We start from the raw sequence: 14,373 nt of genomic DNA on the forward strand, positions 1-14,373 counted from the left end.
TGTGTGTCCTGCATCATGAAGACACCGATCACAGCAGTTTACAGTAAATGAGGTCCCCTTAGGAATGTGCACACCTCATGAACTAGAAATACTAACAGATAAAAAAGAACAGAGGCTGCTGATCATGTGCCACAGTTCCTCAAAGTAAATCAAAGGCACAATTAGCAGTTCAGCTACAGCGGCTGCACTGCCAGTTGTGTTTTTATCATCCAGTTTCCACTTCCATTTTCAGCCCAGTCACCAGAATAAAATGCTGGCATTATACATTTCTGCAAACCACAGATATGTTAGTACATTTAATATATATCATATCATTATTTCTAAAGTGTCTTAGTTCCGATTATATGTATATGAGCTGAGTTTCTCATCAGGAGGAGGAGATGGTGGATGGTGTGACACCTCAGCAGTGTTCTGACAGATACAAGTGTTTTTTAACACACGTCTGGACATGTCCAGCACTGTTGCGACCAAAGCAGGTATTTTAAGCCAAGACCTGATCATTTCCTAACCCTAACCAAGTGTTTTTGTAACTAAAGCAAACATGTTAAACACAGCCCTCTTGCAACATTAAACTGAAAATTGTAACATAAAGTTTAGTTTAGTTTATTTGATTTATAAAAGGACAGTGTGCGATGGCTTTAATAATTTACAAGAAATTAAAACATGGTTGCACCAGATTTAATCCTACATGTAACAGGTAGACGCAGTGAATAAAAATAAAATTCAAGGTGCAATGCAGTCGGTCTGAGGACAATAAGCCTCTGGGGGTATCGGATATTTTGAGACAGGTACGGATGGGTACTGAAACCCGGTGCTGAATTTGCTCCGTGGGTAAATTATCAAAGATGCTGTTGTTGATGAGCTCTGATGTTATCGGTTCTTTTATCGGTACTTTTGAACATTTTGGTTTAAGTCATTAGGGCCTGCGCAGATTTGATCACCAGCGATCGCCGCACAACGCATGCCGGTTAGTTTTGTGTCCGTCTTCATCCCGACTTGCTCTGACGTCATACAGAAGTAGACAGTAGCTATGTTTCCATCCAAAAGTGATTCGAATCATCGGGAAATGTGCATTAAAAGAAATACGAATCCTGTGTGTTTCCATTAAATGTGCGGACTTTGGTGAAAACTGTGAGTTTTCTGCAGAACCAGAAACAAAACAAGTCTCACATTCTTCTTCTTCTACGTTTTCTGGTGGGTGGCAACCAGCTTGTAAATGCATTACCGCCTTCCTGACCTGGAGTGTGGATATCACCATGGAGAGAGGTGCGCTACGTCAGACTTAATTCGAACATAACTGTTTCCATCCCCCGTTTTGCGAATCAACATTTTTTAGAATGAACCAAAACCCGGCTAAAGCGAGCGTATTTTAGTTTGTGCGAATCAGGGGATTTTAATTCGAATTTTGGTGTTTCCATCATAATTTTCCAATGCGATACTTCTAGATGCGCATCTAAACAGGCTGATGGAAACATGGCTAGTGATAATCTTGGTATAGTGAGTTTTTAGAGCCAGGTGCTGCAGTTGCTCTCCACTAACTGCAAGATCCAGGGAATGATGGGAAATGCCTGGCTCTCACCTGATGTAACAGCTGATTGATTTAGATGTTGACTCAGGAATATGATGTTTTAGATCATCTTTTCATTTTTGTTGAATTTGAGGGATTTAGATTCTATTTGTCTGATTTGAAGGTTTATTCTGTGAACAGAAAACATGTTGTGTGACTGATGGTAAGGTTTATTCATCAGAGACTAAATACATTCATTGTAAACTATACATTGTCTATTGTATATTAACACTGGACTGTTTTAATCATTGAAGTAGCCTATTTAGCATCACAGAGATTGGTCAGTGGGATGTGAGGATTTTTAAAATAACAGCTATACAGATGTGAAGCCCTGACTATATCTGACTGAACTGTTTTTCCTCTGAAAATGTTAACCGTATAGTCAGACACTATTTATTTAGCCTGTCTAGCTGTAAGCGATATGATGCTGATTTACAGGAGAATTAATTTAAAATGGTGGTTAAACCATGAACATAAATTACAGTTCGCCTGTGAAGCATTTTGATAGGTCACTCTGTCATAATTACAAAAAGTGGGGACTGAAAACAAACTTATGTATAAGTCTGACAATATTTTAATAAACAGACATCCTATCAGACAGGAAGTGAGTGTTTCTGTGACTTCCTGTACGGACCTGTACGGAGTCAGAAAACTGTCCAACTTGACCGCAGTTGTTTGTGTCACCGCCTCCTGCTGCAGCCGCCTGCTCGTGTTTACTTTCCAGGCGAGGCGCAGCTCATCTCGAACAAGCCTATCATCATCCTGCAGCCTCTCACCTGCGCTCTGTGCAGGGGCTGACCTCCTCTTCACACACACACACACACACACACACACACACACACACACACTTACACACAAACACTTACATGACATGGCAGTTGGTGAACAGCCGAGCAGCCGTGGTGGAAACAAAGTGAAGATAAGTGAAAAATTACTCAAGTTGATGGCAACTACACTCATTAATGTAAGTGACATTAAACCCTAGTAAGAAGTAAGAAGCCAGTACTTTATCAATTCATGTGTTCAGCAAGCATGAAAATGTAAACATGTAGACAGCGATATTCAATATGCTCTGTCCACAGTCTCTGACGTTATGTGTTACACAAGGACAGCACGCGAGCTCAGCTGTTAGCGAATTGTTACTGATAAGCTCAAATGACAGCTGTCTGTATGTAGACTAACTTAGTTTGACACTTATCTTAAAATGCTTTGAAACTTAGCTGCTGGCTGAGACAAACAGCCCCAACTCTCTCTACCAGCACTAATGTTACCTGCACACAGTGAATCACATGAGCAGAGAGGGAGCAGGACAGGAGGAATGTCTTGTAGACTAAAAACTAACCTTGTTGTAAAAAATACTGTTGCTGCTCTAGAAACATTGAGTTATTTTCAAAATATTCAGTTATCCTGTTCTGAATTTATTCTTTTTAGATTAATTTATTTTCTAAAAAGCAATTATTTAGAAATGAAAAACAACAGATAAGAGTACCAAAAAAGTACCATATTGAAAAGGAGTATTGATAAAAGTATTGTATGATAAAATCTTAGGGTGGGGGAGCCCTTCTGTGCGGAGTTTGCATGCTCCCCCCTTGTCAACGAGTGTTCTTAGGAGAGGCTTAAAGGAAGCCAGTGACTCAGACAGCCTTATGTCCTTATATCGTTATACATGAAGATATGATTCACCTCATAGACCCTTACCATTACTCTTACCCTAACCTTAAACACCTCTCTTTTATCCCCTAACACTTCACAGCTAGCTAAACACTAACTTAGCATTTCCTTCAGGGCTCAGGGAAAAAAGGGGCTGACCTAGACTGACTTATAGCTACGGTGGGCGGGTCACGAAGCCGCTCCAACTGCAGCTATACCTACTTTAATATTTTGGGCAATCCAGTGTAGGAAGCGGATATCCGGACCAAGACTTTCTCTTCTGTCCATGGTCATTTCAGTTAATCTCTATAAACATACATTTGCATATGAATGAAGATGAATTAAAGAAGGCTAATATAAAGCTAAACGGTTGTCAGATGATAGCTGATGGGTTCCAAAATTGCATTTCGGCCATGGACTTTATATGAAAGATGGATGCCACATCTGCACTTACCCCAACTGTACAAAAATGAAGCCAAAATATCCTGGAAATGGCAGCTGCCGTCTTGCACTGCTGACGTCATTTGGGGCCAAAGTCTGCACAGTAGCATGCTCTACCTGTACCAAGTTCCTGTCCACACATTCGTCCGACTAATTGCAAGCAGCGCCATTGAGCGTCCAGAGTGATAAGAGCTACCTAAAATGAATGAAACCATCTTTCTGTATTAAGTTTTTAGTTTGGCCACTAACATGAAGGGGACGGGATTTTTGTCCTGTACTGCAGCCAGCCACCAGGGGGCGATCAACATGTTTTGGCTTCACTTTTAGGGAGCTATCAGATCTTTTCTTCTGTACAGTTCAGAGAGTTGGCGAGTGGTCAAAATAGACATGTTGAGAGTGGAGGCCTTTCACAATGGATGCCTCAGAGGAATATGCCAGATCTTCTGGCCAAACAAAATCTCCAACCTTAAACTGTACAAGAAAACAGGTAGTTGGAGCATCACTAAGGAAATAACCCACAGACTTTTGAGATGGCTAGGTCATGTGCTAAAATGGAATAGGGCTGGATCACAAGAGTTGCCTTAAGATGGACACCACCAGGAAAAGAAAACCCGGAAGGCTCAAAACCACCTGGTGCAGAACTGGAGCTGGAGAAGATGAAGCTGTAATCGGGAGAGGTGCTTCATGCTGCCAAGGATCGAATGCAATGGAAAGAGCTCATTGAAGCCTTATGTCTCATAGGGGATGAAGTAAGTAAGTTTGGGAAGCTGTCCTGTCGTCCATCATACAGTCTGTGGTTCCGCCTGTTTTGCTCTCCACACGGACTGTTGGCTTGCTGCTCAAACCTTTAGTCAGTGCTGCTCAGACTACAAACAGAAACTAGAACACTCCAAAATCTTGTCCCGTTGCCTTCAGATTCTGCGTACATATGCAGATATCTGTTTGAAGAGATTAGAATAATCATGTCTATCAAATCAAGCTAAGATGATCAGTTCCTGTCAACAGAAGCTGGATTCAAATTTATTAAAGTGCGTCATTTCCTTATGTAGAACTCTATATCATCAGTAGTATCATTTCCATGTGTCGCCATGGAAGTATCCTCATGTCTAGACATTGAAGCTTACTCTCGTGTTTTGGTTAAAATGTTTAAATGTATAAAATGTAACGTGGAAGGAGAGCTGCTGCTGGTGGCCGTTGGATTGTGATGAAGGTGCCATAAACTCTGGATGCTGTTGCAGCTCAACACACCGTGAATTATTCATTCAATAACCTCTGTTGTATTATTAGGGATTATTAGATTAAATATTGATGATAATGTCTTTGTAATGTAGTGCGATGGTTCTCCTCTGTCTCCGCAGAAGAGGTTTCAACCCTCTTATTACAAAATGGGCTCTCAGCCGCTGGAACAAAGAGGACACCTACTCTTGCAAACTGACTGACGGAACACAGCAGGATCAAACGACCTTTCTTGCTGAAGGATAGTTGCTATGGGTCCTTGACTGACAGAATAATGACAGTTTTGATTGAAAAATGCATAATTTTCTTGAAAATAAATGTTTTTGTCATATAAATAATTCAAAAGTGTTGACTTTAATGTTTTTTATGAACATTTCCAAACAGTTGATAAATGGGTTTTGGGCCTTTTAAGTATTTTTTGTTTTCTGTTGACTTTGAGATTCTCATCCTGGCAGATACTCTAATTGTGTGGTGTGTTCTTTGTTGTTCTTTCAGTGCTCATAATAAGTCTCCGAGCTCATTGAAACTATTGGAAACTGCTGGGTACCGTGCCAGCTGCGGCTCCTTGTAGCCCATTTGAAGTGGTGTAGTTGTGACAGCTCAGAGCAGCCCGAACGCTCAGAGATGAAGCCCAGTGTGGCCTGCTATCAGCCGCAGAGCATGGTGACTCAACCATCTACAAATAATGAGAGGGGGATAGAAAGTGAGCGCGTGTGCAGCAGAAAATGAGACAAAGAAAGAAAGAAGGCATGAAAACAGTTGCTGTGTTATGTAACTGACTCAGTCCGATGCCATAGTGTTAAGTTTTATGACAAAAGGACGTGGTTACTGTTTTATTTTTAACTGGGAGAAGTTATTTGGATTAATTTTAATGATTTTTATTGCATACTCACCAATAACTTTATTCTAATATTTTCTGGGCAACGGGCCAGAGTTGACAGAAATGTTAGTTTGTGCCATATCTGCCAGTTACCATCCATGACCGTCTTGAATTAAAAGCATATTGTGCAGAACATCTCAGGAGCACAATATAACATAAAGTTAACAAGCAACATTAAATTCAGTATCAGGTTGACTCTCTACACTCATGGCTTTGGTGTCTCAGCAGAATCCATTTTTGAAATGTCTGAAATTGACGTTGTCAGAAACATTCATTCCATCAGCCTGTGGCGTTATCACAGGTTCTCAGCCTTTGTTGGGCACAAACAGCCCAAAGACACTGACTGCTTGACTGCATCTTGAGTCCCATCACAGTCAGCAGTGACATATCTGTGTCTCTGTGGATCGAGGCAGAAAGAGTCTCACAAAGCCTCAATTTGTCTTGTGAACTCGGTTTCTGTGCAATTTACAAAACAGCCACTGACATCAGTTTCTGAGTTTCAGATACCCTAGAGCTAGGGTGGGTCTGAGTGTCATTTTTAAAGTCAGAGCTCTTATCAAGGTTTTCAAATGAAGTTTCAAATGTCTGTCGTCAAACTCAGTGACATCATCACCCTGACAAAAATTGTATAAATCCTCAAACAAAATCCTCAGTTTGAATAAAGTGATTGATCTGATTAAATAATTTAGCTTTTTTTATTAAATAAACTTTATTCAAGAATGTAGCATGTCAGTTTCATCAACATAAATACATGTAGGCAGCAGGCTAATCCAATAAAGGCATAAAATAACAATGAAATAATTACGCACTAGGGCTGTGCCCCTCACTAAGAATTTTCCTAGTCGACCAATAGTCATCATTTAGGGCCATTAGTCGACTAGTCGCCTGCATGTTTACAAGATTAATTTAATCATTAAATGATATATTTTGGGCGGGGCAACACAATGGTTTGAGTTGAAGGTGTGAGAAAGAATAGTATCAGTAACATTGTTAACACTGTGCTACATTACAGAGAAATACAAACCGTACTAATGACCCTTCATTAATATAGGCCTATATTTTATCTACAAGTGCACGTCACACACTGAGCGAGCCGCCTGTTAATGACGCTGTGGGCTAATGGGCATGTAGCTACTGACATGTTTCAGATGATACGTCATGTTTGTAGTCAACCAATGAAGATGAGTTTACATATCACCTTGGGTTCGTCCTTCACCTTCTCAAAATGATCCCACACTTTGGATTTCCTGCCCGACGTGTTATTAACTAGCCTGTGGAATAACCGCAGGTACCAGCACTGGAAATTAACGTGACTGAGGCCTCTTCCTGTGTCTGTCCTTTCAAATTAAAATCCCACATGGTTCAGTCATATAGGTTTTGATTTATTTTGACAAGGCACAGCTCCTAATAGAGTTTCACGTTTGTTTTTTTGACTATTAGGGGGCAGCCCTAAATGTCATCTTTAGACATTATTCTATGACAAAAATGTCAATAAAATAAATTAGTTGGTAGCTTCCAGCACTAATGGAGTGTGGACAGAATAAGGAGAGATGAGAGAGGGGACATGTAATAAGGAGACACAGATACAGATTTCTATCTCTCTCTGTAAGATAAAAACGTATAAGGTGCCGATGTGAGTAGCTCTGTTTGTGTGTGTGCTCCATGAAATGTGAGGTCAGACGACAGAGGACCAAATGAATCATTTCACCCTCAGTTTTGATTTGATATGCTGAACTTGAAGTATATACAGTGTCACTAAGAGCAGGAGCTCATGATGGAGGTCAAGACTGAGACCTCCTCATATTCTGCCGCTCGGTTTCTCAGTTCTCCAAAATCCCACTCCCTGTTAAATATTGAAGTTTTGGGACAACCGCAGCTCTCATTATTTAAACAGGTAACATTTTGCTCTGGTTTCAGTTTAGCTGGTGTTTAATATATGCTGTTTCATACACCATGAGATGCACTGTCATGGAAGAAGACATATCTCACAATGGAAAAACAGGCTGGCATTTTGACGATACCTGTTTGTGTTTTTGCTTGTGTGCTTCCAGAGAGCGCTGTCTGCTGCCGCTACAGATGGCTCTGGAGTCAAAAAACACCAAACTGGGACAGACGGCGCTTACTGGGATGCAGGTACAGGAGAACTGTATAGATTATTTCTCTTACAACTGTTTCATTTTTCCGTGTTCTTCCTCTTATTCTTTGTTACATAGAAAATATAGCTCTGCATTGAGATTGTGGTTTGCAACATCGACTGCTGTCACACTGTGTTTCAGCCACTACAGTCTCACTTTAAACCTTTTAAACATCAGAATTTGTACCACTCAAGCTGACACTGAAAAACAGTAGGAAAAAAACAGTGATAGTATCCATTAACTGCAAACAAGCGCACAATATTTAGTGTGTAAATTTTGGTACTACAGAAAATTAAGTGGAAATATTGATTTATTTGAATACCATAAAGAACAATGTTATTTCATGATGTTCCACATGCAGCAGCTGCTTCTTGAAACTCTCTCCCCTCTGCATTTGTCCTGTCAGAAGCTCCTGTGTGAGGACAGGTTTGTGGGTGGTGTTGGCGTCGAGGTGGAGGTCCTGGAGAAGCAGCTGCTCAGCCAGATGTTGGAGGCCATCAGAGTCACCCCAACCCTCCACGAAGACCTGCAGGTGGAAGTCATGAAGGTAAAAGCAGGGGATGTTCTTGAATGTATTCTATGTATAGAGTTGGATGTGTATTTTTAAACGTTTATTTTAATTTGACTGCGCCACATTACACACTTAAAGTGCACTCAGTCTGCAGAGGCCTACATCAAAATGAGTAAAGGGATGTAAATATGCTCGGCAGCTGAATAGTTCTGTCTGCATTGCAGCTTTTTCTTTGATGGTTTTCCTGTAATTCATCCTCTTCTGTGAGTCGCCTGGTTTTGCTTTGTATTCTCTAGCTTTTGTGTTCAACGTAATATGGACAAATTTTGCCTCAGCGCTTATGATTGCATTTAAAGTCCTTTTCCCTGAGCTGCTCGATTTATCTCCCCCATTTTATTAAGAATAATAGAACCATTCATCACCGACTTAATTCTATTTCTGTCTCCTGTGTGCAGGTCCTGCTGTGTATCACCTACTCACCAAACTTTGACATCAACGGAGACTCCATCCTCCGCATTGCTGAGGTAGGACCGCTTGTGTGTTTGATACACATCAGCTTCATCATCAGATATTTGAGATTTTACATCCAGCAACAAACAGGGACTTTCTTTTAGTTTCAGCAATATGCAGAAATAAATATATCCGATTCCTTGTTCAGCAGCTGTTGGGAGTGTTGGAGACAGGTGTGTGTCTGAAAAAGCATCTGAGAAATAGCCGAGGGTTTATTCATTTACACCACAGATGTGACAGTTTGTATCCCTCCAGTCAATCAGTACGCTTACATGCACAGTCAAATCGTACTACTGTAATAGTTTGACCAAGCCGTTTAATGGGACTCCTGTCCTTGTCCCAGAATACCAGCATGGGAGTGGGATCGATTTATTGACCCAAGTATGTCCGACTCTGCTACGATAGGTGGCAATATGCCTCCTTTCAGCTTGTTAATGTTAGACCTTTTTCCGGTTAACCTCTTACCTATTACCTAGTCTGAGTGGGCGGAAATTCGCTGCATAGATCAGCCTCTCATTGGGCGGAATGAGCCACCCGCTGAAGTCCTGCCCTACCACCTCCGGTTGTGTAGCAGTTTTCAACACGTCCTTTACTAACCTTTGCGGTGTTTGATCTTGCGGGGATGTAGCCATTTTTCTGCCATGGTTCGCGTCCTGTAGGCGATATGTTTGTGGGCGTGTTACACCAAAACCTGTTTCCCCCTGGCAATATTTTTGCAAGCGCACCATTGCTGTGTCACCGCCCAGAACGATTGTGATTGGTTGAAAGAAATACAAGCAGCCTGGGCGTTTTTTTTTCTCCAATCTTAAAGTGAGAGTCGGCCCAGCCAGACCTTTCTTTTCTTGAGAAAGGTCTGGTGAGCGAGACTACCTATTACCTATAAATTAGCTACCATTAGCTTGTGGCAAACTGGTGCCATGGTGGACAACTTTAGAGCTTTGTACAGCACTGTGTCTCCTCGTCTGTCCGAAAATGCACGGCTGTGGATGTAGATATCACCATGTTGTTACTGGCTTCTTCTTCTGTATATGAGACGTAGTTACTGCTCAACCTTCAAGTAGTGTTTTAAAAGCTAAATTAGCTTTAAAGTGACCATTTCCCATCCTTTCCCATTTACATCCTGTTTGCCGTCTCTTCTCTTCATGTTCAGCTGATGACAAAGCAAAACTGAGGAATAGATTTTTCCATGTCACGGTATTGATCGGACTGTTCCGGACCATGCTGACAGACTGATAGCATCACTCCTTTTTCTTAAAAAAAAAAAGGGCAGTGAAGTGTTTGCAAAGATAGCAGTACATGAGCTCGAGCTATTTTTAAAGGTGAAGCTTTGTTCCGTCCCCACTCACCCGAAGGCCTTGTCTCATGCTGTAATCTCATCAATTATTCAGAAAATTGCGATGGGTGGTTCTGCACACACACAAACACACACATGGGCATGAAGATGAGCTGATTTTGGAATATATAAACAAAAACAGGAGAGACTTTTGACATGAAGGGAGGTATTTGACATTTGACATAAAAAAACCTGACATATTGAAGCTTCCTGCTTAAAGAAAGCTGTTTTGGTTGCACAAGATGTACTGGTGAAATATGGATTAGCTAACAAAATTCATGGATGTATATATCTTCAAAATCAGATTGCATTAATATACAAAAACTTTGTAATTAATATGAAATTGAACTCTGGGCAAAGCTTATCTTACTGGAAATTAAAGACAACATGTAGCAGGTTAAAGAGGCTCAGTCTCTTTGAGTGAACAATGTAAAGATAATTAGTTCGGATATATAATGTATGTCCAGCGCTACAGGATAATGTGTGACACATCATTCGGAGTGGTTGCAGTGCTGTGACATTCAACAGGTCAAATTCTACACTGAACTATAAATTACTTTCTGTGCCAGAGGTATATTTAATGTAATCTCCATCATTTTAAAAGCATAATACAGCCATCAATCAACTCTCTCTGTCCTGCAGACAGCACAGTGAATCATGTTCTACCAGATGCCTCCGCTGGGGATCAATAAAGGCTTTGCTTATCTAATTTTTTTAGCAGGTCCGCTGTGGTTGTGAACGGTGTCGTAGTACTCGTGATAGGTCTTGGTTTTGAGATCGGTCTCAAGATCACTTTTTGAGGTCTCGGTCTTGTCTTGGACTCGGATAAAGAGGACTCTGGGTTTTATTTCTAGACTGGCCAAGACCACAGCTGCGACAGCACTAACTTGTCTGTGCAAAAATGAGTATCACGTTGATTTCAGCTCCTTGGTGTTTGTATTTGTAAAATTCCCCTCTGCAAGACTTTTGATGATTTGCTCAAGACATTTCTCAATGGTTCACTGATGCATACGCATGTAAACCCAGAGGAAGATTTTGCTGCTCACTGTAGTCCTTTCTTTGTCTCATGAGAAATAGAGCAGCCTCTTATCTAGAGATTACTAAATTGTGATCTGTTTCTCCGAACTCTGAGAACAGATAGGATTCACAAAGCTGAGACTTGAATTTGGACTTGGACAAATTTCTGGACTTATGTACACTCATTTATGTCCAATCAAGTTTTCTTTTGGATCTGTTATCTCAAGAGCTGATTATTTCATACAAATGAAGGTGACTGCAGTGAGAGAGGAAAAAGGGCATTTTAAAGGGCCAGTGTGTAAAATGGGTTGAAAACAGTGACATCAGTGGTCAAATTCTAGATTGCAGGGCTCACTCGCTCACCCCTCCTATCGGGTAAATGACAGTGGCCTCGTAGGGACAAAAAGCCTTGCGCACGAGTTTTTCAGGAGTAGGTCTATCTAGTGACGAGGTGAATGTTTATTTAGAAATCTAAGCCATGTTACAATATTGTAATGAATCCTTCACGAGCAGGAGACCAGAGGAGCGTTCGGGAAAAAGGCCCGTTTATTTGAGCACTCCAGAAACTCCGGTAACACTCCACTCCGTCCCAAACTCTGACTCTTCTAGCGTAACAGACACACTTCATAACTTTACACACATACTCGTTTACCATACCGAGTGGGGACCCCCCTCCCCTCTCTGCTCCACCAATCTCCAGCCCGCACACTGACTGACAGCGTAGCCGGTAAACAGAGCTCAGCTGTTTATTTAGCCTAGCGATATCTCCGGACTATAGTAGCTGCAATGGACGACTTTGAACGCGATTTTGAAGAGTTTCTTGTAGCGGACACAGACCCAGAGCCATACCTGTTTGAGCCGGAACATACAGATGAGGAATTCCATGTGTTGGATGCTGAGTGGGCAAGAAGAGAGGCTGAATGCACAGAATGGGACTCGGTGCTACCATTGTTGGGGAGATATATCATCAGGAGGAAAAGCGCCGCAGAGAGTGCATCACAAGGAGCGAAGATGCGTCTTCTTTTCCTCGCAGATGACGGTTCAGGTTCATTCTCTCCTGTTGCGTGGTAAATGTGGTCCATTCGCAAACTTTATAACTAAAAAAACTTTTCACTACTCTCTACTGACAAACTACTAACACTCTCTGCTGTTTCCTCCTTCCTTCCTTCCGCTGTCTTCGTTGGTTCATTTATACACGCGAAACGCGTTCTCTGGCTGGCTGGATTGTCCGCTCGGTCTGCCATACATACATGGCGGCGCAAGATGGCGACCTCTCTAAAGCAAGGCCCTTGCTATATAAATAAAAGTATAATTATAAGGCTACGAAAACCAAACGAATTTTATTTTATAGTGATTATACACTTGTATAAACATATTAATGGGTAGAATATTCAGATTCAGATTCAGATTGACAATAAACCATGCCAAATATTACACACTGGCCCTTTAAGATCTTAAATTTGGATTGGGTCGAGACAAGAGGAAAGCTGTTTCTCAGGAGCTGAATTTAAGAAGTATGAGAAAATGGTTAGAATCTCCTATGGATGGTAAATTGAGCTCAGTTATGTCAAGAGAAACAGGCTGGACAAAGAGTAGATCTTCATATGCAGTGTGGCAATTGGTGAGGTGAATGAGGAGAAATCTTAATGTGTTTTCTGTGGATGTTTTTATGGGAATGTGGATGTGTTAGATCAATTTGAGGAGTGCCTGTTCCACGTTTTATCGTATGTGTGTCATGCAGTTTGGTCTGGCCTTGGTCTTGACTTGGTCTCAGTCCCGCGACAAGAAGTCTCCATCTTGTCTCAGTCTTGATACACTCTCGGTTTTGACTACAACACTGGTAGTAACAACACTGACAAACAACCCACCTTTTTGGTTCTACAACCAGTTGATCCTCGAGTCATAGTCTTTCTCTGCAGCTCTTTTGTTGAGGTGCGCTGTGGATTTCGAAAGATTTTTGGAGGCTGTGCAAGTCCTTAAAGTAGCTTGTAACGTACTCCTTTGTGCAGAATGGCAGCTGCAGTCAACAGTCAGTGAATTCCAAAGTGGGTGGAAAAAATATTGCAACATCTATAGAAACTTCTGAAGTCACTCCTGCAGCATAATCTGCGTTGATCTGTTTGTACAGTATGTTCCAAAAGAAAAGGTGCCAAAACTTTGTATGACTGCAACTTTCCGCAGAGCCTGAGAGCCACAACACAAGAGTAGTGTTAAAGCTTTGTTGGGGAGAAACTGAGCGTTAGGAACATACTGATCGACACCAGAGATGATTCAAGCTGACTACAGCTGAGTAAACAAGGCTAGAAATATTCATAAGTCCACCTAAGAAGGAGACAGTACAAAAAGCATATTTTAACAATGAATGAAAGCACACAGGGACTCCGACTCCCGCAGGCGCTCCACCTGAGCAAAGATCCAATGAACTGAAAATGTCAGTCATTAATGTGCAGACCTGCCACCTAAACAACAACAGGCCGCACCTGTTATTGCCAAACATTAACCCAAATGCCACAACTCGCATATTGTTTTCCAAATCGCAGAGTGTTATCTGTTATCCTGTAACATCACTTCCCTCAGCAGTGGCAGCAGCTCCTGTATGTTTGACGTCCATTAACAGCTCATAAAAACCTGGTCAACATGTTGTGTTAATGGGCTGCACTCAGCCAGGGCTGGCCATCTGGTGTGTGTGTGTGTGTGTGTGTGTGTGTGTGTGCACGTGTTTCTGTTTGTGTTGGGTCATAACTCAGGGTGGCTGGGGAGGTTGTCAGCAACACTCCATTATCAGTAATATGCCATACAAACAGTGAGGCTCAGCACAGGTTCTTAATGCAGGGATTGGCAGCGCTGAGGGATTTATTCAGTTTCAACCACCTGGAGCTGCAGGTTCATACTTTACCTTTAATACCATCATATCCACAACATGAAAAGTAATTTGCAGTGCTCACTGAGATCATTCCTGTCACCTAAAATTGAGTGTAACTGCATTGTGCAACACAAGCTCACTCATTCATTTTAAGCAAGTAGCAGACTCTCTTTAAGTGAGAGCTGTTGTGTCATTGAATGAATTCCCATTCACCCATTTTATGAGCATTT

At 41.5% G+C, this 14,373-nt stretch overlaps 1 protein-coding gene across 3 annotated transcripts in view; it reads left to right on the plus strand.

Moving 5' to 3' along the window:
• The window catches only part of arfgef3 (ARFGEF family member 3), a 71,588-nt gene that overhangs the window by 5,212 nt on the left and 52,003 nt on the right, over nucleotides 1-14,373 (plus strand). For 2 of the 3 annotated variants that reach the window (XM_049600143.1, XM_049600144.1), the window contains exons 3-5: nucleotides 7,826-7,907; nucleotides 8,316-8,456; nucleotides 8,876-8,944. In XM_049600143.1, the coding sequence (XP_049456100.1) occupies nucleotides 7,826-7,907; nucleotides 8,316-8,456; nucleotides 8,876-8,944 (292 nt within the window). Of the gene's footprint in view, nucleotides 1-2,404; nucleotides 2,532-7,825; nucleotides 7,908-8,315; nucleotides 8,457-8,875; nucleotides 8,945-14,373 lie in introns of those variants that run through there. The other variant, XM_049600145.1, reaches the window with a different exon arrangement.

This window comes from Epinephelus fuscoguttatus, linkage group LG16 (genome assembly GCF_011397635.1).
Source record: "Epinephelus fuscoguttatus linkage group LG16, E.fuscoguttatus.final_Chr_v1".
Lineage (NCBI taxonomy): Eukaryota > Metazoa > Chordata > Actinopteri > Perciformes > Serranidae > Epinephelus > Epinephelus fuscoguttatus.